Genomic DNA, 24,199 nt, shown 5'->3' with positions numbered 1-24,199 from the left:
AACAACAAATTAAGTATCAAGTATGGAACTATCAAGTTTTGAACATTAGAGATCTAAGACTGTGAAGTACGAGATCTGAAGGCAAGGGTTTAGGTGAATAGTCAGAATTAGCGGGGGTTCCACAAATGGACTGGGAAAGTGTGAAAACAACAATACAGGGAAGGCATTGTTGACTTTGTTTCTAACCCAATTATGCTACCAAGAACCTTACTTTTATGGCACATTGCATCTCAAATTCCTGAACATCATTATATCATGTCTCTGAACAACACTCTGAAGATCAGTCATCAGTTAAAGCTCTATTGTAAAGCTGGTGACATAAACACGATTCAGCTGCAAAGAGATTATCAAATGAAGGTTAAAGGCGGAATATTTAAAGTTATTACTTTGGTTTGTTGTTGGAATTGGGACTGCAAAACTAATTTGCGTTCTATTGGTGTAGTTCTTTCTTAAGGGTGGAAATGGCTCAAGCAAGGTAACCAAGAATGTGATGCATTGTAGTACAAGAGTGATTGTAAATGTTCATTGCAAGGGTATTATTACCGGCTTACTTTGAATTTTCAAGAGCTTTTATAGACTTTCAAATGTATATGGCAATGGCAATATAATCAGAGTTTTTGTAAAGCTACTCTGCAAATTAATCGGCTTTTTATGGAATATAATTCCTATTTATTGCTGGAAATTTGTTACAAACTGCTCTACTTCATTGCTAGGAAAATTAGAAATTCAAACTAGCCGTTGGATTCAAATTCTGCAGTTTTAAAGGAATTTTGGGTATTTGATGCAAAGAACTTTATAAATAGGTGTATATTATGCAATAACTTTATATGTAGGTGTATTTTATGAATTATAAACATGACTTAACGGAGTACTAACGGAAAGTCATAATAGGGGTATTTGGTTAACAGTTTGGAAAAAATAGGGGTATTCTATGAATTTTGAAACGCGCAGGGGTATTTGGTGCATTATTGCAAACCTCAGGGGCATTTCATGAAAAAACCGTAGATTTTTTGTTATTCATCTTCAAGAAAAAATATTGGATTGTTTAGAATAAAATAGATTACGTATATAGATTGGAAGATTTGGGTAAATGAAAAGTTTTGTTAAAGTATCTCAATATTGATCTCATTTTATAGAGGGAAAAAAAATAAAGTCGTTGGTACAAATTTTGTACTCCCTCCGTCTCTTTTTGTTTTTTACGTTTGGTATTTTGCACGCATTTTAACGATTAATTAATGTGCATTGAGATTCTTCTTAGTTTTTATGTAAACGAGGAAAATTACATTTATTTATAATGTTTTCACTCTTATCAAAATTCTGATATTGGGAAAATGAGAAAAAGTTAATGTCATAATGGAAAAGTGTGAGAGATTAAATGATCCAATGGATTTAATTGGTTAAAATAATAATTGGACACAAAATTTGATAGAATATTAAATCATTTATGCGATAATATAAAAAGAAATGTAAAGAACATTTTGAAACACCCAAAAAGGAAAACGTAAAAAACAAAAAGAGACGGAGGGAGTAATTTTTTACTTTGTATTTTATTACCGTTTGAAATTTTTAACGTTAATAATTTGTTCAAAATGAACAAATGTAACCGTTGATTTGGGTTACATCAAATATTGCATGCCATTGATTTATTACACTTATCCGTTACAAATTGTTCCTGTAAGAAAATCATGGGCTTTTTCTGTGATTTTGTTTTTTTGCTCCAAAGAATATTACACTTGTCACTTATATATTACATGCCACAAAATTAATTTTGGTCATGCATCCTTCTCTCTTTATTTCTTCTCTCTTCTAATTTTTTATTATTTTTTTCATCTGTTTCTTGCCTCACGCCACGCCATGGACACCCGCTGGCAATGCTCTAATGGTTTATTGAAAATCAAACTCTATATTCTTCTCATCTTAGATACTTTCTTTAACATCAAACTCTAAGCTCCAGAAAAGTTATTCATTCATTGTCAAATTTGCTCGGTCGTTTCAATCATGTTTAAAAAGGAAATCCCCAAAATAAATGTCGGTAATAATAATTTGCATATTAACACTAAAGAATCTTTATTACATGCTTTAAAAATTTTGTTCGCATATGTACTGGAATCTAATTTAGAGGTCAATAGCCAAACAGCTCAGGTTCAAAAACTACTTTTGCATGTGCAATTAGTTACTCGTGTACCAGCTTGCCAGAGAAATTTTCATGTCATTACATTGTCAATGAAATTCCCCAAGGAATGTGAATGGAAGTGGAAGCTTTACGCAGGGCCTTTCTAAAGATTGTTGACAATATTAAGATCGAGGGTTGGTTACACGCATTGTCGCATTTGTGCCTTCACATACATGTTCAACGGGTTGGCTGCCCATTAAAAGCCCGAGTCCAGGCCATTTTAAAACGGGTTCAACCCATTATTTTTATACGAAGTAAATGGGTTGGGATCTTAAAGGGTTGATGTTTAATGGGTGGATTGGGCCCTTATAGGGTTTATTTGCTTAATGGATTAATTAAACAAGATGATAAAAAATTATACACAAATAAAAAAAAGAGAATTCAAGGAAGGCAAAGAAGACCGGAACTCATTGCTTTCACCACTTTCTCTCTCCTCTTTTTCATGAACAATTTTTGAAGTAATTCCTCTAAATTAATTTCAACCAACCTTGCTCATTTGTATCATCTTCAACCTTGTCTTCAGCAAATAACGCCTCAATTAAATACTCATCTGCATCAATTTCATCTTCAATCAATTGGGTTTCTTCCAAAACTTCACATTCTTCCTCTTATAAACTTCCGTCGATCCGATAAAAAACCCCAACGCCTAAAATCTATCAAAAACAATCAGATCTGGAGAGGGAAACGGGAAGGGCGGTGGTTCATAGTTTTGTGGCCTCTTTGTTTAGATTCTAGCTTCGGCCCAGTCCAGCCCTAACCCGGCCCGTTGAACAGGTCTAACTCACACACATGCAAAATGCCGAGGCATGCACCACCACTACCCCAGTCAAATCGTAACATACAACGGCGGGTCCAATTTACCTCCCAAAAGCAAAATTGAAAATACAAGCTATAGTTGTTCAACAGTACGAAAAAAGGAATAGCAGCCTTTCCACAAGTTATTACTCTCGCGACTAAATAGGTTTCTCTTACAGAGTTTAAACTACAATAACCAATCCAAAACCGGCCCGGCAGTTTGCGTGCGAGGACTGCTACGTGTGGTGTTGTGCGCGCTGGGCCAAGGTTGTGCATGGGCGCAGGGCAAGCGGCAGGCACGAGAGGACGCGGGGCAGCGAGTGCAGCAAGGGCGGAAGGGCGCTAGGCGCGGGTGCTCGTCTCGAAGGGAGGAAGGGCCGAGTGAAAGAGAGAGAAAGTGAGGGAGTGTTTGTGAGGGTTTGCGCAATTAATGAATGTTGGTGATTAATAAAACGTAGGGGAGGGGTATTTATAGGTTTCGTTTCCTAGATGGGATAGGATCAGGGAATTTAAGAATGGGCTTAATTAATGAGATTAACTTGCTTTATTTGCATGGGTTCGTAATTGAAATTAGATAGGGCTAGAATATTTCAAAATCGTTTAGCTTTTGTTCAAAACCCAATTAAAATTATTCTCCTCTAATTAAAAATATTTAATATTTTTAATTAATAAAAAAATATTTTAAAAAATATTTAAATGCGACTTTAATTTATAAAAATAATAAAACGCTTTATAAATATAATTAAATATATTTAACATTACTTAAAAATACAGGATATTGTAATAGTCGTCCAGGAATATATTGAAAAAGGTCTCAAAAGACCGATCTCCATCAAATAGCGGTCCTACAAGTATGTATACTACACAACACACATTAGTACAAAAAATGGCTCCGAAGAGCTCAATTAAGATCAAAAGTGCGCATGGGACGGGGGTAAAAACTTTATATGAAATGAACATATCAAAAGGGACTTATACTTCCTTAACTAGTTACTAGAGCCTCCAAATAATTTTAGTCTTATTGGAGAAACTAAAAAAAACCCTATTTATGTTATGTATAAGTCTACAGATGTCAGATCTGAAGAGGCTCAAATATTTGATAACAATACCAATTGTTTCCCTTGTGATCTCGAATGAAGATCGCCCGAACATATATCAGCATAGTTGAGATTGGGTTATAGGGTAAATTTATTAATACGGGGAATGCCTAGTATCAGCCTTGGTTGTCTTACTCGCCTGAAATTTTGTGTCACGAATCAATGCAGAGATATACGTTATTCTAATTTACTATTGAGTTGATTTTTAATGCACGTATAATTGTAATAGTATATCAAAAGGGGTGATTTAGAATGATTAAACGAACTTAAATAGGATAACCAAATTGTCCATAATTTATTATTAAAAGTTATAATGCAAGTAAATTATGTGGATAGTTTTATAAAGGATAATGCATGCGATAAATAATTTAAATTTCACATTGCAACACAATATTCGGTAAAGTGTATATTTAGTGTGTGAACACGTCAATCAACATGTGAAATCATATCATAAATCCAAATGGTGCAAATAACATGTACATTATATAAAAGGAAAATGGTGCAAGTAAAAAAATGGAGGAAATATAAGTTTAAGAAAAATAAATTTTGATAATTTCTAATAAGTTAAGGGAAAAAAGGAATATCAGGTGAATAATTTTTATCTATTCATACATATTTTTTTTATTCAAACTCGTCTATACATACATGCTTGGATCTAAAACAATGATTACATTTTAAACATATTAATAATATTACAAATTTGGGTATTAATTATAGAATGTTTGCAAAAAGTTATATTTAGTTAGATAACTTAGGGTTATTTTGTTTGAATTATTTCATACAAGTTCAAACAAATTAAAATAATTCAGATAAGTTAATATATGATAAGTTCATAAAATAAGTTTTTTTTTCTGAAAAATAAGTTTTATTAGATAAAATAAGTTCACATACGTTCACATAAAATAAGTCGAATATAACAAAACCTTAACGGCCAATTAAAGATCAAACTCTATTTTATTAAACCTCAATACGTCAAACATTGGTAGAGATTCCGAGTTAGTCTCAGTGATTGGGAAAACTTTCCAGTTAAATATTTTACTTGAAAATTGTGGGTAGTATAATCTTATTTGTTGACTGCACATTAATTAAAGTTTATTGTATACTACTTGTTGTTGACTATATATTTCATGATTGATGTAAACAAAAATGCAATATTGTTAGTTGCAGGTGATTGACTGGATATTTATAGTTGTAGATTATGTTTAAATAGATGTTTTTTGTATATTGATAATAGTTGATTGTATATTATATAGTTGTTGATGTATTACGAAAATAAAATATTGAATGTACATGTGGCTAGCCAACATTTAAAGTCATATGACTGTACTTGAGGCCCACATTTAATAGCATTTTCGTAGTAAATTCATCAATTATTTAAAATACCATTTAACCAATCTATTAGATTAACTCAAAAGACATTAAAGTACCTTGTTTTTTAAATCACTCTGTACGCTTCATAAAAGCTTCATTTATAATTCAAAGCTTATATATGTTCAATGTTTAAACTTAAAACTAGTGCGTGGCTCGGGCGATGCCCCAATTGCTATATTGAATAGTTAAAATTTTAGATTTTTCTTGAGCAAAATATTTGATAAGATACATGTATAGCATTAAGTGAAAGCATTCATCAAGTTCGTAAACTACACAAACACACTAAGTCATTTATCATGAGAAATAATTTTTCAATTGCATCATCTTACAATTTATAATTTGTTTTCTAGTGGAAATAAGTGATTCAAAATTAACAAACACCAAATTAGACATATGCAGTCATACAAGGCATTTCTGTAGTTGATGCTTATGAGACTTATGACATCATGTTTATTCATGGTTGTCCTAATTCTTTAATTATTGTTTTTTTTTCCAAAATAGTCAATAGAAAATAAAAAGTCACATAAAAGTTTAGTTGTTGTAAACTTCATGTTAACACTCATTTATACATTAATGTGAAAACATATACCACAAATGGTTGTTGGTTAAGATGGTAATGAGAGTTATCCTCCACACTTGAGGTTAGGAGTTCAAACCTCATTGTACGTATTGATTTTTGATTGTCCATGATATGACATATCATTTGGTGAGTGGATGATGTGGCGCAAAGGGAAGTATACTATGTGCCACATGGACATTTTTCTCAACGCCTTTTAATATATTAGTATAGATGTTGTTATAAATGATTATTTTGTTAGATTTTTCAAGCTCGTGCTAATAATAAATAGGACATGAAGTACTTTTATGGATTGTGAATAAAAACTTTCATTCCATTTACTATGTATTGTGAATAAAATATTATATTCAATTTACAACTTCTCTAATGGTTTATTGAAAATCAATCTCTATATTTTTCTCATCTTAGATACTTTCATTAACATCAAATTCTATGCTCTAGAAAAGTTATTCATTCATACGTTGTTAGATTTGCTCGGTCGCTTCAATCATGTTGAAAAAGAAAATCCGCAAAATAAATGTCGGTAATAATAATTTTCATATTAACACAAAAGACTTTTCATTACATATTTTCACATAATGCTTTAAAAAATTATTTGCATATGTACTGGAATCTAATTTAGAGGTCAATAGCCAAACAGCTCAGGTTCAAAAAATACTTTAGCATGTGCAATTAGTTACTCGTGTACCAGCTTGCCAGAGAAATTTTCATATCATTACATTGTCAATGAAATTCCCCAAGGAATGTGAATGGAAGTGAAAGCTTTACGCAGAGCCTTTCTAAAGATCGAGGGTTGGCTACACGCAGTCGCATTTGTGCCTTCACATACATGTTCAACGGGTTGGGTGCCCATTAAAAGCCCGAGTGCAGGCCATTTTAAAATGGGTTCAACCCATTATTTTTATACGAAGTAAATGGGTTGGGATCTTAAAGGGTTGATGTTTAATGGGTGGATTGGGCCCTTATAGGTTTATTTGCTGAATGGATTAATTAAACAAGATGATAAAAAATTATACACAAATAAAAAAAGAGAATTCAAGGAAGGCAAAGAAGACCAGAACTCATTGCTTTCACCACTTTCTCTCTCCTCTTTTTCATGAACAATTTTTGAAGTAATTCCTCTAAATTAATTTCAACCAAACCTTGCTCATGTGTATCATCTTCAACCTTGTCTTCAGCAAATAACGCTTCAACCTTGTCGAGTTTTGGAAGAAACCACTTGATTGAAGATGAAACAAGCAAACTCCAACACTTAAAATCTATCCAAAACAATCAGATCTGGAGAGGGGAACGGGAAGGGCGGTGGTTCAAAGTTTTGCGGCTGCTTTGTTTAGATTCTAGCTTCAGCCCAGTCCAGCCCTAACCCGGCCTGTAGAACAGGTCTTACTTCACACACATGCACAATGCCGAGGCATGCACCACCACTACCTAAGTCAAATCGTAACATACGACAGCTTAAGAGTCCAATTTACCTTCCAAAAGCAAAAATGAAAATACAAGTTATAGTTGTCAAACAGTACGGAAGACAAAATAGCAGCCGGTCCTCAAGTTATCACTCTCGCGACTAAATACATTTCTCTTACAAAGTTGAAACTACAATAATCAATCCAAAACCCAACAGAACTCAGCAAAAACAGCCAAACAGAAGCTCATAAGACCATGAGTGCTTGAACTGCATAAACTACGAGACTACCAAAGTAATTCACTTGATCAAAAGAACTTTAACATATTATCCCAGGAAACTCCAGAATGATTACCTGAAAAATGAGCTTCAGCGATCATTTGAACACAAAGCAATAATATCATTAGTAACTGACTGAAATAGACTGCACGAGAACAACATTCTCAAGCATAAATTCTTTTGATAGAAGAGCCTAAACCCTGACTGAAATGTATGTTTATCTCCTGTTTGAACCAGTAGAGATGATGGATCGATAGGGTTGATGATAAATGAATCATGATGCCAATGATAATGGCAATGGATTGCAAAGCAATCATGATCAGTGATGTGAACTCCTATGCTTCCTATATCACAACTTCATGCCCATGAAATGTCACACAAGACTACAAGAGCACAAGTTCCAGCTACATGACTTGGCAGTCCATCTATGTTTTATTCAATCAATAGCATGGTCAATATGAACATTAAACACACACATCCATAAAACTACAACAGGAAATGCATCAGTAATACAACAAACAAAAACTGTGATATCTATGATGTCATCAAGGCAGTTAGGATGCTTCTTCAAATGCATATCACATGCCAAGGAAAAACATGGCCCGATGGTACATTCATGATGCCAATATGCGGAGAAGAAGCATATCGGATGTCAAGAAACAATATGGCTCAATGGTACATTCATGATGTCAATATGCGTATTCATTCACATGAGAAGAAATGCTAATGCTGATGAAATGGATGTGTGTAACTGCTGCATGATGCATCTTATCATGTAGTTGCATTTTTGGACCATTAAAAACAGAGTACATCCCCTTCGGACTACTGGTAAGTCATAGGTGGGGCAGCTCCACTCATGGTATTCATAGGTGCAGCAGCAGCATTGATAGCAGCAGCAGAATGATTGGAATCCTTCCGCTTACCATAGGGATTCTTCGAATACGTTTCAAAGTCAAGAAAAATGAATGAGTTAAATGAAAAAGGCAAAATGGTGAAGAAACTTTAATCAAAACAAATTATAATACACAGATAGCCATAAAATACGAAAAGAAAAAAGCAAATGTAATTCATGATCATTGCAGTGGAGACATGCCTTCAAACAAAATTACATCAAGCAATCAACTGCCTTACAAAGGCTGTTCAGAGTGCGGTAAACCACGACCAAACCGTTATTTTGCAGTTTCTGTTGCAATCTGAAAAAATTGCGGAATGGTTGAGATTTTGACCAGACCCCAGTTTGCAACGGATTAGATGTTTCAAAAATTGTGAAACAAACCGCACCACAAACCTCATTAAACCAGGCACCATTTTTATCATTTTTTTAGTTAAACAAATCAAAAATAAAATAAACCTACTGTAACCACGTATTCAAAGTTTATAAATTTACAATATGTGCCAGTAACAAGTCTAAGTCATCCAATTTTAATCTAAAAGATATGTATATAAATAAAATAAAATGAAAAATAAACTAATGTTTCCAAGTAAGATAGTCTCAAACATCCATTATGAGTTTTATAATAGTCACCAAAAAAAAAGTGTTATTTTTACGTGATTTTTTTTAAAAATGTGGTTAAACCACAAACCATACAGCACCAAACCGTAACACTTTGGTGCGGTCTAGTTTGGTTTGGGTACTAAACCTCACCAACCCAGACCACGAACAATCCAAGCCTACCCAAATACTTAAATGCCCAAAATGCAAGAAACTAAGGATTCCACGAGGAACAGACATGAGGTAAACCAAACATGAAATTCCTAAAATTACAGAAACTGTAACCTAAATATTTCACATAATCAAGAGCTGAATATGCATGATAAACAAAAGAAAGGATATTGTATACGCATGCCAATAGAGCCAGAACTGGGAATAACAGCCCCTTGTAGATTATGATGGACATGAGAAGCACTATTCAAATCCTGCAAAGAAGAATACAGTATTTATTGCAAGAAGTGAAACAGAAGGAAAATGATGACACAAGAAACCAATCAACCTCTGTAGTGAACACTTACTTCAAACTCAATAAAGCAAACAGTGTGTCTTTCCTGCCTCAGAACCTTCATCTGCTTAAATCCTGATTGTCTGCACACATGAACCCATGAATAAAACAGGGTATTTAAAGAAAAAAGTCAATATTCGGAAAATCCCAGGCGTCAATATTGAACAACCTTCTACACCTTAAATTGAACACATGCACATGAAATAAATTAAAAACATTCCACATTTAAAGACAAATATAATTACATGTGTGCTGTGCCCTAAACATATAGCGATTCTCAAACCCTCCGACCCAAGATATCACCCAATAACGAGGAATCAAGTTATGAGTACATGGGGGGAAGGGGGGGTAGCTTGCCGGAAGGTATGCCCTTCATGTGCTGTAGACATAATTTGTACTTCCTAGGTTACTTAATACTTGCAAAACTTTGAAGTTCATGTTTGCCAATGCCTAACTTTGACTATCAATATCTCTAACTGTTATTTAAAAATCATAAAATGATATTTCGAAAAGATATTTGAGACTAAGTCAAAAGTTGCAAGTATTAAAAAACAGAGGAAGTACATGAAAAAAAGAGCTGATTCAGAAGGACACTTGGATCAAAAAGCAAGGGTAAACATTACAACAGCCTAACATATACGATAAAAGCACATGTATCAGATAACAGTAAATGCACTAGATCCTCAGTGCAATTCATAGTTAACCAGTTAGGCAGAACACACAGGACTGGCAAACCAAAGGACCTCGGTAATTCCATTCGCTATCTACGTTAAAAAAATCTGTTCACAGGTACTTCGGTTCCGTTGGTACAAGAGGTTCAGACTAATCTGTCATTCATATCTTTAAGGCCTGAATTTCTGCCAGGAACTTAAAACAGTTTAAATTAACCATGAGCGCATGCCCATACACTACCACATTGCTTCACTCACGGATCCTTTGTACAAATCTTCTGTAAAACCTTAAATATAATTTCACTCATGAACAAAAGACATAGGTTCTTTTGTAAATCCTCTGAGCAATGTGCCAAGGAGGGTAGTATGAATCTGTTTTCTGGCAGGGGACATTTGTTCAATCCGGAGATTGGCTCTGAGAGTCTGAGGGTAACTAACATTGCTGTCTAGGTAATTGATGGAATCTACACTAAGAGCAACGATTCCCCCCCCCCCCCCCCCAAGGAAAAAAAATATTTGCTAGACTTAAGAGAGGGGATAAAAGGAACAGGAGAATAAATTCATTTGAGGGTCTCATGATAAAACCTCTAAAGGCAGAAGCATTATAGGCCTCACCTAGGGTTTCAAGCTGAGAGAGGAGAGAACTATAATGTGGCATGAGAAAAGTCCAAATTGGATCTGACCAAAATTTTGATGCTCATAAACTGTTAAAGGCCCAATCATAAATCATAATGAACTTCAAAGAAATAAAAGAAGAAAAAACTCAAACAACAAACCCCTATGCATAGGTCAGCAAATACGACCTTGAATGCCTTAAATAAGTCAGATAACCGATACGGAATAAACTATCCCCCCTCCCCAACCCCCCCAACCCCCCCCCCCCCCCCACCAAAAGAGTTAATGGAAAAAGAAATTAAAATAGCAGTTAAACAAGGAAGAGACAAGCTTACATGCTAAACAAACCCCTTAGCTCTTCCTCGTTAATGTTCTCCCCAAGGTTACCAATAAACAAGGTATTACAAGGAGGGTTATCCTTTGTGTTCTGCAGATCAACAAAAAATAGTAATGAGAACAAGAGAGATAGTGCTAGCTACGCAAAGCAAGATATACAGAAAAAATTGGAAACTTCACTTGAAAACTATTTAAAAAATACAGTACTTGGTGATTCCTATTTCCAAGAAGCAACAGATAAAGTTTGTCCGGCACGAGCTACGGCAGGAAATCTCAGATTTTAGAAACAAATATTTTAGGGTTTTTCAAGGGCTTGCATGAACAACAAGGACTTATGGTATGATCTTGAAAGGAAATTCAGGACAAAGACAGCTAGACAACTCAATTGTGTACCAAATAAAACAAAGCAGTTCTTTAACGGACTTTGGACTTGTCGTTATGTAAGGTATGATTTAGAAACATGCTGCAACCACCGTTAATAATATTTTTATGTTACCAGATTGGCCACTATAAACAAGAAGGCTAATTAGCCAAATTGGTACAGAACATAGCACCTTTTCGGTTTTTGCGACTTTGATATAAAAGTTATCAACAATGACATAAGGGTATAAAATTTAGCTTACGGTGGCATATTTGGTGTAAACCTTATATTCAGGCGACATTTAGTTCTTGATACTACTTTTGATAATCCACGAACAAGAAATTTCAGATGTTTGGAACAAAATTTTTGGGGTTTCCATTGGATTGCATGAAGAAGAAAAAAAATATGGTCTTGAAAAGAGATTAGCACAAAGATGACCACTATTCTAGAACTAAGCTACAAATTAAACACAGAAGTAGAGATCAAATAAGCAAGGGTTTACCAAATACCACAAAGGAAAGTTCAAGAGTTTTCACGTTTTTTGCGCAGGAAAGTTTACAAAGTACTAAAGAGAAAGAAATTGTCATATATTTAATTCAACAAAAAGAATACAGGCATGTTCCCTCATACATTATAATTATCGGAATGCTAATATAGCTTAAAGTGACCCCCAAATAAGGGCCATTAGAATACAATCAAGCTAAAGTCAAAAGTTTAACAATACTTGGATCTTGATTGTTAGGAAAAAAAATACCCATTGCAAAATAACAAAGGAGTGTATATTGCACTATGGTGCGACAACTATACGACGGTAAAGTGGAGCTTGAGAATCCTATTGGTGTGTTGCTTAATCGTGCGACTATCAAGTGCAGCTTTGGCAAGAGCGTGCCATTTTGAATGACCATTCTGGATTGTTGAAAATAAAATAGCTCGACGACACAGTCGTGCAAGGCCCTATTTGCTCATTTTAGCTCCCAAACTCTTTCCTAAATCTTCCAATCATCTTGTTAACTCAAAACCAACCCTTGCTGGCAATCAAAGCGTGAAAATCTACCTATTTAAGGGGAACTATGGTCACACCAAAATAGCGACCACCTAAATAACCATCAACGGCGTTGTAACCACAAAAGGTAACCATTGACCATGACTTGCGGCGCTTCTGTCACCTGATCATCAACTTAGGTCGACGTTTCGCATCAAAAGAAATCCATAAAGTCCTAAGGAAATTAATTGACATTCCAAAACAATAAATAAATAAAAACGCTTAAGCACAAATATTAGTATGTATGGGTTAAGACTACATAGGAAAAACAGCGCCGTGGGCGACTTCAAAAGAAAATCCTTTTACAAGACTTCGGCAGAAATAGTTGAACTATATATATACAGAGAAAAGCACCTCACAATCTCATATCACTCAAAAATATATCTTAATTTTAGCCATCAGTCTCCATTCACCTAGATAAAAGAAAGAATGAAATAGGCACCACGATAATTAAATTTAGTCGTTTTCAGTTTTTTGTATTCAAGCAGAGGTCATCCGCTCACAAAAGTTCCAGACTCTCTACAGTACTACATCAGATATTTAACCTTCAATGTTGCAGTCATATGATTGTGTTTAAGAATCTGCAATAGCATTAGCCATGGGTCTCCATTCACCTAGGTAAGTCAAAGAATGAAATAGGCACCACAATAATAAAATTGCAGTCGTTTTCATTTTCTGTATTCAAGCAAACGTCGGCCGTACACAAAAGTTCTAGATTCTCTACAGTATTACATGAGATATGTAGACTTCAATGTTGCAGTCATGTGGCTGAACATATTTTTGATAGTCCACAAATTATACATTTTTGGAGAGAGGGAGGTGGGCAATTTTTAAACTTCTCGTATTTTATCATGAAACAAAGGTCTAAACATTTGTAAGGCTAATAATAAATTAACCGAGACTTTTTATACATTAAACTTGGGGGGGGGGGGGGGGGGCACTTTTGACGCTTTAATATTAGGTTAAAAGATTTAAAATTGTAAACATTCATCAAGGCTGCTAAGAATGTACTATAGATGAAATTCAATATTTATAGGTAAGCTTAGTGACTATAGCCATATCGAAGTAGGTTTTTATACCAAAATAAGCATAATACACAAGTCAAATTGAAAATACTTGCCACGATTTCCATTATTGTTTAGTATCATGCACGAGGTGTAAGTGAAAGAGAAAGTACCTGCACAGGAACATAGCTACTTGGTGCAGGTACAGGAGCAGGCATGGGAACTGGAGGTACAGGGTATCCTCCATATGGATCATATGGTGGAGGGGGAGGGGGAGCCATATACCTAAGACATAGAAATGGAGTCAGTTAATAACTAATAACTGATAATTGTTTCACACTTTCACAAGCCATTGCTTTCACTAAAAATCAAAGTTTAAACCTACCCATGTGGTCCCCAAACAGGTGCTGGAGGGTGAAATGGTGATGGACTGGCATAACCAGTATGCGTATAGTCACCACCTGTTCTTAAACGTTTACTTTGGTCATAAGCATTTGCATCTGCTACAATACCTATTACAAGCAGACGAGTGAACAAGAAGATTATTAAACAATACAAACACAACAGCAGTCCTCCCCCGCGGATAGGAAGAAAAAGGTGATAAAGACACAAAGAAAGTTGAAAAGAGTATGAATAAGACGAGCAATTATCTACAGTGATTACAAGAAAAATTAAAAGTGTTCTTAACAATTTTTAATTCTGTAAAATTCTATCATCGCTCTTTCTAGCTAAGCATCCCTCTTTTACATGGGAAGTTTCCCATAGAAGTTAGACGGAAAAAGTCAAAAAGGTTCAATTGTTCAAAGATAGCGTAGAGGAAATTAACATCTTTCAACCTAATCAAGTTTGAGCATAGAAACATATTATTCAATTCAAAAAGTTTCACCATGTATATGAGAATGTTTAATCTCTTATCATCTTAAAATCATATTTCTATCATATATTCCCAATAACTGAATTTCTTTATACTAACATCTCGTTCATTTCACCTAAATATCCTTAGTTTATATCCCTGAACTGAACTTATAACTCATCTAAACCCATTTGCCCTAAATGGTTGAACTTATTTCTTCCTAACTGAAATTTCTTTTTGATAGTACTTACATTTAGTAGTCTTTAATTGAACTAATTGGAACTTAGTAGCATTTGAATTGAACTAGTCAAAACTTATGAGTCTTTGACCTAATTTTTATAGGTGAAAAAAACAGAGGTCAAATTTGCACTCGCTTCTTTGTTGATTTTCTTGTAGAAAATTGATTTAAGCATAACAAACAATTACGAAGTACGTAGTAAAATAAAGGCATGGTGTCATTCTTTTAGGTATAGCAGTAAGGATGTAAAAGTTAATATTTTGAGTATAATAATTATGTCAACAAACTTTTAAGTGACTTCATAGTATCTCCACTAAATCAAACCACAAACTTTAATGAAGCAAAGAGTATCAGAACTTTGGATGCCAAATCAGCTTTTGCAATGTATACGAAGTATCTAACAAAAGGAAAAACACAAACATTTAACATTGACAGCTTAAATGGCATAAGGTACCGATGGTAGCAATCCCACTTTTTTAGTGGACCTATAATTTAAATGCTAAATTGCAAAAATAATTGCTATCCTGTATTCCTGTCCAATAATCAAATTTCCCAAATACCTTCTATACAAATCAGGCATTCAAAAATGCATCTAAAATCCCAGACAATAAGAGGAGACTGCATTTAAATGCATCTAACCATTGCAATACCAGATTGCAGTCTCACCAATGGCTAACAGCTTACAAGTACTCTATCAGAGATATGTACTCTTAGCTAAGTGTTAGTCTCCCAAAAGCTCAGTGGTGCAAATATGTTTGGAACAGACTAACTGTCCCAAAACATAGGGGTGATTCTTTGGCTTGCTCTACTGGACAGACTTAAGACTAGAGCAAGGTTACACCAGATTGGAGTGTGTGATTCCAACTCTTGTGCTATATGTGGAAATGTAGCAGAGGATATCCCACATCTCTTCTTTGACTGTCACTTCAGTGTTACTTGCAAGTCTGTTGTCTTCTCCTGGCTTGGTTTTCATAGTAGGTGGACTAAACTTCATGGCCTGAACTGGATCAGGAAGTATAGCAAGAGTAATTTCAGAAGGATCGTGGCTTATGCAACAATGGCCTGCCTAGTGTATCACATCTGGTTACCCAGAAATTCTGCAGTTTGGAGAAATGTGGTTCCTACCCCTGCAACTACAGTCCAGCTTATTCAGTTTGAGGTGAAGCACAGGATCAAGGATATTATGGTAGAAACTGGTTTCAGGAGTTGTAATGTTTCTCTTTATGTAAGCTCAGTTTGTTGGGCTTACTAGGGGCAGTTTGTAGGGTAAGTTTAGCCTTGATAAACACTATGTTGTATTCTTTATTTTGTTAAAACAAGGAGCAATAGGGAAGAAAATCTGATGCTTATGTATTTTTGTGGTTATTTTAGTAAGATATATATCTATAATGGTAAAGAAACCTTGAATTCTTAAAAAGTGCGCTTCACTTAGATGAAGCTCGCGCTTTGCGCTTGCGCTTTACGCTTAAGCTCTAGGACTCATATCGCTTTAGTGCGCTTTGCGCTTTTTTAAACACTGGGTTTACCACTATCTTTTCCTTTTACAAACTACCTACCCTAACACCTCGTTTCACTAGCTCTGTCTTTTTCTACCAGCTTTATGCTCTTATTTATTTTTTTATTTTTTTTGGCAAGCAAGCAAGAGTAGTTTATACTTCGTATCACTTATCAAACACAACAGTACAAGACAGTAGAGAGAAAGGGAATGAAAGACCTTCTAGGAAACAAATATACTATGTTATTTTCAAAATGATATGTCATCTTCTTTTTTTCTTTTCTTTCGACTCTTGGCCCACTTTCTATTGTTAAGGATTATAGGATGTGGTCCAATAGACAATAACAAACATATAAAAAAAAGCTTTTAATGTGAATTAAAAAGAAGAAGAATTTCAATGAAGCTCATACGCTTTTTGCGCTTCATGCGCTGAAGTGCGCTTCGGTGCGCTTTTTCACAAACGCTTCGCTCATACCTAATTAAGCCCTTTGCCCTAGAGCTTCGAGCTTCAGCGCTTAAGCGAGCTTTAAGCGCGCTTTTTTAAACACTGGGTAAACCCTACCTCTATGTAAAAGACAAAGAGGATGGCTGTAAATTCTTCAAAGATTAAACAATGTATATTATAATAATTGATCGATATAAAACCTTCCTGCTTTCCTAAAAGGCTAAAACATAGAAACAAAAGAAAATGATGCATTTATTTTCTACCAGATATGTTCTATAAACTTTCTATTTACATATACGCCAGACATTTGTTCCAAATGGAAGTTTTAAGAAACGTACTGCATCCTAACTTGTACTCCTTAACCCATAATCCATAAAAACATACATGCAAATCCCAACAGGAGCACAATCTGTCAAAAAAATGAACAGATTTTTTTAAAAAAAAAGACTAATCACGGATGTAGGAACAGTTGGCCTTGGCCCATTTACTATCTTAATATGATAGATTATCAAATAAGATGTCCTTACAAGTGGTATCACATTTCAGTATCCAGAATGTTCTAACACTGCATCCTCGTATCATATAGATCATGTCACCATAACACATTTCAGTATCCAGAATGTTCCTACAATCCCCGATTCCCCATGTTGTATTGATCATGTCACCCGTATCTAAATGTATTCACCAATTTGGGTGGATCAAAGAACACTCCTTTTCCTCTCCATCCTTCCAAACAGATGGTGTGATGCATGATATTTTGGACAAAAATCTAAAATCCTTGATTAGTTTTGATGGTTATAATATTTAAAGAGGATACTCCTACTACTCTTCAGATCCATATCAGGGCCTTGTTGTCTTGGTATTGTTAAAGGGTCAAAAAAGGGGGAAAAAGAATATAATGCAACAATTCATCAATAAAATTCCACTATCTAGTAAATAGACAACGTCAATAGGACATTGGAGCATCATCAGTTGTTGAAAAGAAGGACCTGCTAGCAGATATTAAATTGTTAGAGCTACAAGCTCAACCATTGCGGAAGAATGAAACTTGTAGCTCTACAAAACCTTGTAGTTTTATGGAGCCAGTAGCTTGGTGTTTGTTTTTGAGAAAAACAATAACTCATTCTCCTCTCAATTGTACTACACACATGGTGTAGATGGGAAAGTGTGTTTCACAGTTTCACTTGCCATTTTGTTGTTGTTATTGTCACCATATTTGGTCCCCACCATACATCATTATGAAATTATATTGTACTAATTTGAAATGATGATTGACATGTGGGATCTACAACAACTACAAGTACGAGTGGTATTCCATAAGAGAAGTCGTAGCTTGAAATTGGGTAGCAGTTTGGAAATGATGTGGCAAAACAAAGCAACAACCTTTGTTGCTAGCCATTGGTCATGCTCTTATATATAGTTTCCTTACGCAATAACAAACCTATTCCAAGTATTTCCATTTAAGTTTTTTTCCTTGTGGAGGATGTAAATGAACAAAGCTGTTCATCATTTGAACTCAACTAAAGACCAAAGTCAGACTTTCCAATGACAAAGTAATCCTTCTACTAACCACTAAACCTTTCCAAAGGATTTTTCTTTAGAATTGCATATATCTAAACCTAACATAAACTTGTTACAACACGAACAGCCGCAAAATTAACCTTTACACATTCTCCATTCGACCAAAAAACGACAACAAGCCATAATCCTATACATAAACTTCCTCCTATCCCCCCTCACCTCCTTGGTACAAACAACTCATAATCTATCAATCAAGATTAATTTAGCCAACATAAACCACCATAACAACAAACCAAAATGTAGAATCGAACACAAACCTCTCTTAACGAAAAGATTTTTTTTCGCCATTTCTGTATGCAAAACCGACTTTGAATCCACATCAAAAACCATATTCTACAAACACGGAACCAAAAATAAATCAAACAACAACAAACAATCAACGATTTCGATACATCAAAACACAAATCAAATGATAAAAGATTGGAAGAAAAAAACACCTGAAGCGCATCCTTAGCAGCGTGAGCAAACTCAGGCGAAGAGAAAAGAGCAAATCCCATAGGATGCTCGCCTTTCTGATTAATCTGAGACGCCTCGTAACCTGGCAACCACCGTAGCAAATTCTGCAATTCTCTCTCCTTCACATCTTCCGGTAATCCCGAAATGAATATCGTCCTCACCTGCTCAAAATCCATCAAAAAGATTATTCGTACATTGTCAAGTCAAAAATCAACCAAAAAAATGTGTTCTTTAAAAAAAATAAAAAGTACGAGACAGAAAATGACATCATCACAGAGGCGATTATCGAGAGGAGGATGAGGCGGCGGTGGCATAGGAACGACAGAGTTTGGGGGAGGAAGAGGAGGAGGAGCGGCGGTGGAAGGAGGTGGTGGAGGAGCCGGAACAGGTGGCCATTGTTGGTGGTGATAAGGATGAATACCGGCACCCGCCATTGTTGTTTGATGAGGTGGAGGTTGGCTGTTTTAAAACCCTAAAATGATGTAAGAGTGTTTATTTAGTGCAATGCCACTTAATTACTTATCTGAGCCATGACTCTCAATTGAAGGTATTTTATACAGAGCAGAACTTTTTCTTTTTTGAAAAAAATAGACCACTTGTGGATAAAGTTTGATTGTTTCTAATTTTTAGAGTAGACTTGGTATTTCATTACATCAAAGAGTTGACTTAATATTTATTTGGTTACCCTGGTTGACTTTGTATTTATTTTTTTAAGCTTCTTGTCATGTAATTTGTATTTTGCAATTTTTGAATTTCTATTTTATAATAAAATTAGATTTTAGCCCGTAGCAGCTAAAGCAGGTTAGGCAGATGCCGACAACGGTGTGCGATGCACGAATTCTATTAAATTGTTAAGTTAAATAAAACTCATATGTATATGTATATATCTATACTAAAATAGAGCCCCTAAAACCTAAGATGACACATGTCACTCTCACAATAAAAGGTTTCCCGCTCTTTTTTTCTTTTCCTAAATAAATGGCCTGAATTATGTAATCTTTTTTTATTTATGACAACATTGTCTTCTTATTATTTTACTAATCTTATATGCATGCGATGCGTGCGAATATAAGAAACAGATTTATTTTATTACTTTTAAACCTTAATAAACATGTAAAAAATATAATATAAATGCGATGCGTGCGAATATAAGAAACATATAAGTTAGATAGATCCGAACGCATATAAACAGATTGATTAAAATGATAAGAATTTATTTAAGGGGCTAGATTGATTAAACTGCTTCTTTGAGCTTTTCCTACTGGGTAGGTTGCCATTATATATTTATATTCTCTATTCTATAAATGTGGAGGGTATTTTAGTAATCCAAGGGGGACACCAAAAGTGAATTTACTAAAATAACCTCACCTCTTCACTTATATAATAGAGATTTACAATCACATAAGATATACTATGTATATAAACTAAACTTAAATAGTGTATGAAATTCCTACAAAAAATATACCAAGTTCAAAAGGTATACTACCTCCGTTTCACAAAGTTCTTTACGCTTTGGAAAATGTGTCCAAAGTATACAAACTTTGACCGTATATTCTCACCATTATATACATCAAAACATTACATGTAAGATCTTGTTAGATTGGCCTCGGAATGTATTTTCAGAATATCAAATTTTTATAAATTTTTCACATACAAAATTGGATATATCAGTAGTTAAATATTGCATTGGAATCCGTGCAAATAGTAACTGTAAAGATCTTTTTGAAACGGAGGTAGTAGATAATAAAATCTTCGTACTTTCGTACTAAATACATTGATTGTATTACTAATCAAACAATCATAATAAGGAAATAACAAATGATACATTATTATAAGTGGCATTTATTCTAATATTCATTAAGAACTTTATTTATATCTACATATTTGACTCAGATACATTGTTGTTTAAGATTATAAGTGGATCTACATATTTGCGTCGATACATTGTTGTTTAAGATTATATCTACATATTTGCGCGATACCACGTCTTTCCACTATTAGGCAATAAAAATAAGTGGATCGCTATCAATTTCCTTCCCAATATAACACTAAAGAGGTGCATATAGACATCAAGAAATAATCTTAAAACAACAATTATTCATAAGATATACTACGTATATAAACTAAACTTAATAGTGCGTGAAATTCCTACAGAGAATATACCTATTTGCGTCAATACATTGTCCTTCTGCTAATAGGCAATAAAAATAAGTGGAGACCGGTTTCCTTCCCAATAGACATCAAAATAAAAATATTGGGAAGTTTTACGTCAAATATTCTACCATTAATCATCAACTAGTTTCTGATCCCGGGCGATGCCCCGGGTCATTACATGAAAAACCATATTTATTCCTTTACATACAAGGAACGTGATTAAATGCTTATATTATTTTTCTTTTTGACTATTTTGTCATTTGTTATATTTTGTTTGGAAAGAAAGAAATCAAACATGACATATAGCTTGGTGGATAAGTCTTTATTGTTTAAAACCTGAGGTCAAGGGTTCGAGTCTTACATAAACAATATTTCAATTTTTTTAATTGTATGTAAATGCATGGAGTACCACCCTCTAATTAAGAAGGAAGAGGGAGAGCGCCACGTGGAAGATGAACATGATTGTAAACGCCTTTTAATATATAGTATAGATAGATAGATAGATAACTCATGTAAAAGATGATCTAGACGATCCTAACAACAATGCTTAATTACCCATATTTAAAAATAAATAAAAAAACTTTATCATCAATGTTAAAACCTATTAGTCTTCCCTTAAAGCAACTTCAATAGTTGTATTTAGAGGCTTGCTTGTAATTTTAAAAATTTCAATTAAGTTATTAGCTCAGCCATTGGAGTTGAAATGAGAAATTAGGTTGGACTCCAATAAACTATTTTATTTATGATATGAAATTAACAATCCAAAAATCTTTCAGAGTGAAAGACAAACAAATTATCCGCCCCTAATTCATCGAAGACAAGATGAGAAAGGACATAAAACAAATATAAAGGTTTCCTCGATGCATATCATTGGAGCTTTACTGCGGAATATATTTTTTTTCCCGAATTATATGGAGTATAAACGTATCAATAAAATAAAGAATAAAAAGTATAAATCTTGAACAAATTTCTAACAAATTGGAGCATATTATAGCTAGAAGATGATGTTGCTCGAAAAAACTTAAGTAGCATACCAATCATGGTATTAGCTAACCATTAAATATTTAAATCATAATGGAAGTTTTAGAAAACCAAACAATATAAGTAAACACTACTATCACGATAAAACCAAAATCCAGGAGTTGTAGTATTTAAAATTGATAATGTATAAATATACCAACGTACGTACAAGCACCTAGGATCATACCTTTGATTATAACTAATATTTGATATGATGTTAACATATAAACTTAACACGGTTGCTATACGCAATCTTCAATTACTTTGGCGCACCCCTGTAAAAAACCAGAAATACCCTTTTTAATTCTTTGGTTTCTGTATGAAATAGTTAACTATATTTTGTTCAATCTGTATGAAATAGTTAACTCTATTTTGTTCAATCTGTACGAAATAGTTAGTTCCACTATGTTCAATCTATACGAAATAGCTAATTCTGTTTTGTTCAATCTGTACAAAATGGAAGCGTATATTTCATATAAGTTACATGAAGTGACTCGAAAAAAACAGAAAAAAAACGGATATTACCTCAATTCCAAGGTCTTCCAATTCAAAAAAAATTGTCCATGTCAATCCAAATACGTATTCTAATTTTATCACATACACGTTACACTAAAAAAAATTCAAGTTTACGTGAATAAAAATAATAGGGGAAAAGGTTGAGAGAAAACAATAAAAGTGGGGGTTAGGTTTTTTTTTCCAGAATGAAACAAATGAAAGAAAAAAGGGTTGCGTTAAGTAAAATCATGTTGCATTTAGCAACCCCCAAATTTAACTCTTCTTGTTGACCTAATCTTTATTCCTTATTCATGAAAAAATATCAGAATATGAGAAATTAATATGGAGGACATGATTTATTTTATTAAACCCATTGACTAAATTTATGACAAATTCCTCAGTGGAACAATTTTATAACACATCTATTTGATCACTCATATATATTATAGTTAGAAATATTAATATGTATAAATGACTAATATACTATGGAGCTAAAATAGTGATGTAGACACCAAAATTGTATCTCCCCCTAAATTTCGATGACGATACCGCCTGTTTACTTTTAGTTGGACAAATACGAGGGGAAACACCAATCTAAATATATAATGTTGATATTCATCCTCGAACCCATGACCTCTCATATGTTAAAGCAAAGTTTTAACCATCACACCAACAATACAACTTATGACTCTAAAACTATTAAAAAAAGAAAAATCATTCTTATAAATGTATAAAAGTTTAATGCCCAAATTTATGTACTTGAATAACAATTTATGATAAAAATATTCTTCCTTCAGTTTATTCATTATTAATCATTTATACGTAGTATATTTTCAAAACAAAATATTTAGATCAAACATAAAAATTAATAGAGAATAGAATAGGAATAAAATGATTCACTTTCCTTTAACTAATCAAATGAGTAAAGTTTTATGCAAATAATGTAAATTACTCAAAAATTTAGTATGTCGATTGTTGATTAACCAATTTTAACTGCATATATAATGAACTTCATATTATTCTTTAAATGCATACATACAGAAATATTTCTAACTACAAATATTTAACAAAGTTTTTTCAAATTAGGGAAGAGGGACTACTCAAGATGTGCTTTAGGGCCTGCATTCTCCGCTTGTTCGCCATCACCTGGTGCTGCCTCGTCATCGGCATTGGGGCTGGTTGTAGTTGCACCCACCTCAACGTCGTCCTCGTCACGGGGACATACTCCCCGGGGAATGCAGCGTTAAACTTGTCGATGTCATCCTGAGGATTCCATCTCGTATGCCTGCCCTCCAAGAAGTCCCCCATCAGCTCAGCCCTGCTCTTCCAGGAGTAGCAGCCAGTGCACTCAAAGATCCTTGCCTTGACCTTGCCCAGCGACGCCTTCAGCTCGGTGACCTCGGCTGATAAAGCCTCCTTATCATCAATCATCGATGCAACATCTGCTGAGAACTTCACCTTGTCCACCTCCAACGCATCGGCCCCGATCCTCGCCTCGGTGGCGACACCATCTAGACGCCCTTGTTCATTCTTTGCTGACTTCAAGCCGACCTTCATTTTTACTAACTTGTCTTCCAATGACATTATAGGTGATGAGTAGCCAAGGCGGATTGAAGGGTCTAACAAAGGCACGAATAACAAAATTTTTAAAAACCTAAAACAAGCTACAGTACGACACAACACAAAGAGAGTTGAAGAGATCTATCTTCCAGGCTTTAGAGACGTTCTCGGCAGTAGTAGCG

At 34.2% G+C, this 24,199-nt stretch overlaps 1 protein-coding gene across 1 annotated transcript; it reads right to left on the bottom strand.

The window, feature by feature from the left end:
• Positions 1-7,468: 7,468 nt before the first annotated feature.
• On the bottom strand, positions 7,469-19,402 carry LOC110785205 (uncharacterized). The gene is made up of 9 exons (XM_021989640.2): positions 19,055-19,402; positions 18,770-18,949; positions 18,590-18,665; positions 14,106-14,232; positions 13,894-14,005; positions 11,313-11,404; positions 9,705-9,774; positions 9,529-9,611; positions 7,469-8,637 (listed from the first exon to the last, which is right to left on the bottom strand). Exons 1-9 carry the CDS (start codon positions 19,220-19,222, stop codon positions 8,517-8,519), a joined length of 1,029 nt encoding a protein of 342 aa, XP_021845332.1. The 5' UTR covers positions 19,223-19,402; the 3' UTR covers positions 7,469-8,516.
• Positions 19,403-24,199: the final 4,797 nt, after the last annotated feature.

This window comes from Spinacia oleracea, chromosome 2 (genome assembly GCF_020520425.1).
Source record: "Spinacia oleracea cultivar Varoflay chromosome 2, BTI_SOV_V1, whole genome shotgun sequence".
Taxonomy (NCBI): domain Eukaryota; kingdom Viridiplantae; phylum Streptophyta; class Magnoliopsida; order Caryophyllales; family Amaranthaceae; genus Spinacia; species Spinacia oleracea.
Note: the sequence above shows the minus strand (reverse complement) of the source record. Positions and strands in the feature narration are given on the sequence as shown.

Excerpts from the sequence above, each read along its gene's own strand:
- LOC110785205 (XM_021989640.2), bottom strand. The coding sequence starts at position 19,222 with ATGGCGGGTGCCGGTATTCATCCTTATCACCACCAACAATGGCCACCT. Across the intron at positions 14,233-18,589 it reads AAATCTTTTCGTTAAGAGAG|GTATTGTAGCAGATGCAAAT; the intron begins GTTTGTGTTCGA and ends TGCTTGTAATAG. Across the intron at positions 8,638-9,528 it reads TCTATTGGCATGCGTATACA|GTATTCGAAGAATCCCTATG; the intron begins ATATCCTTTCTT and ends TGACTTTGAAAC.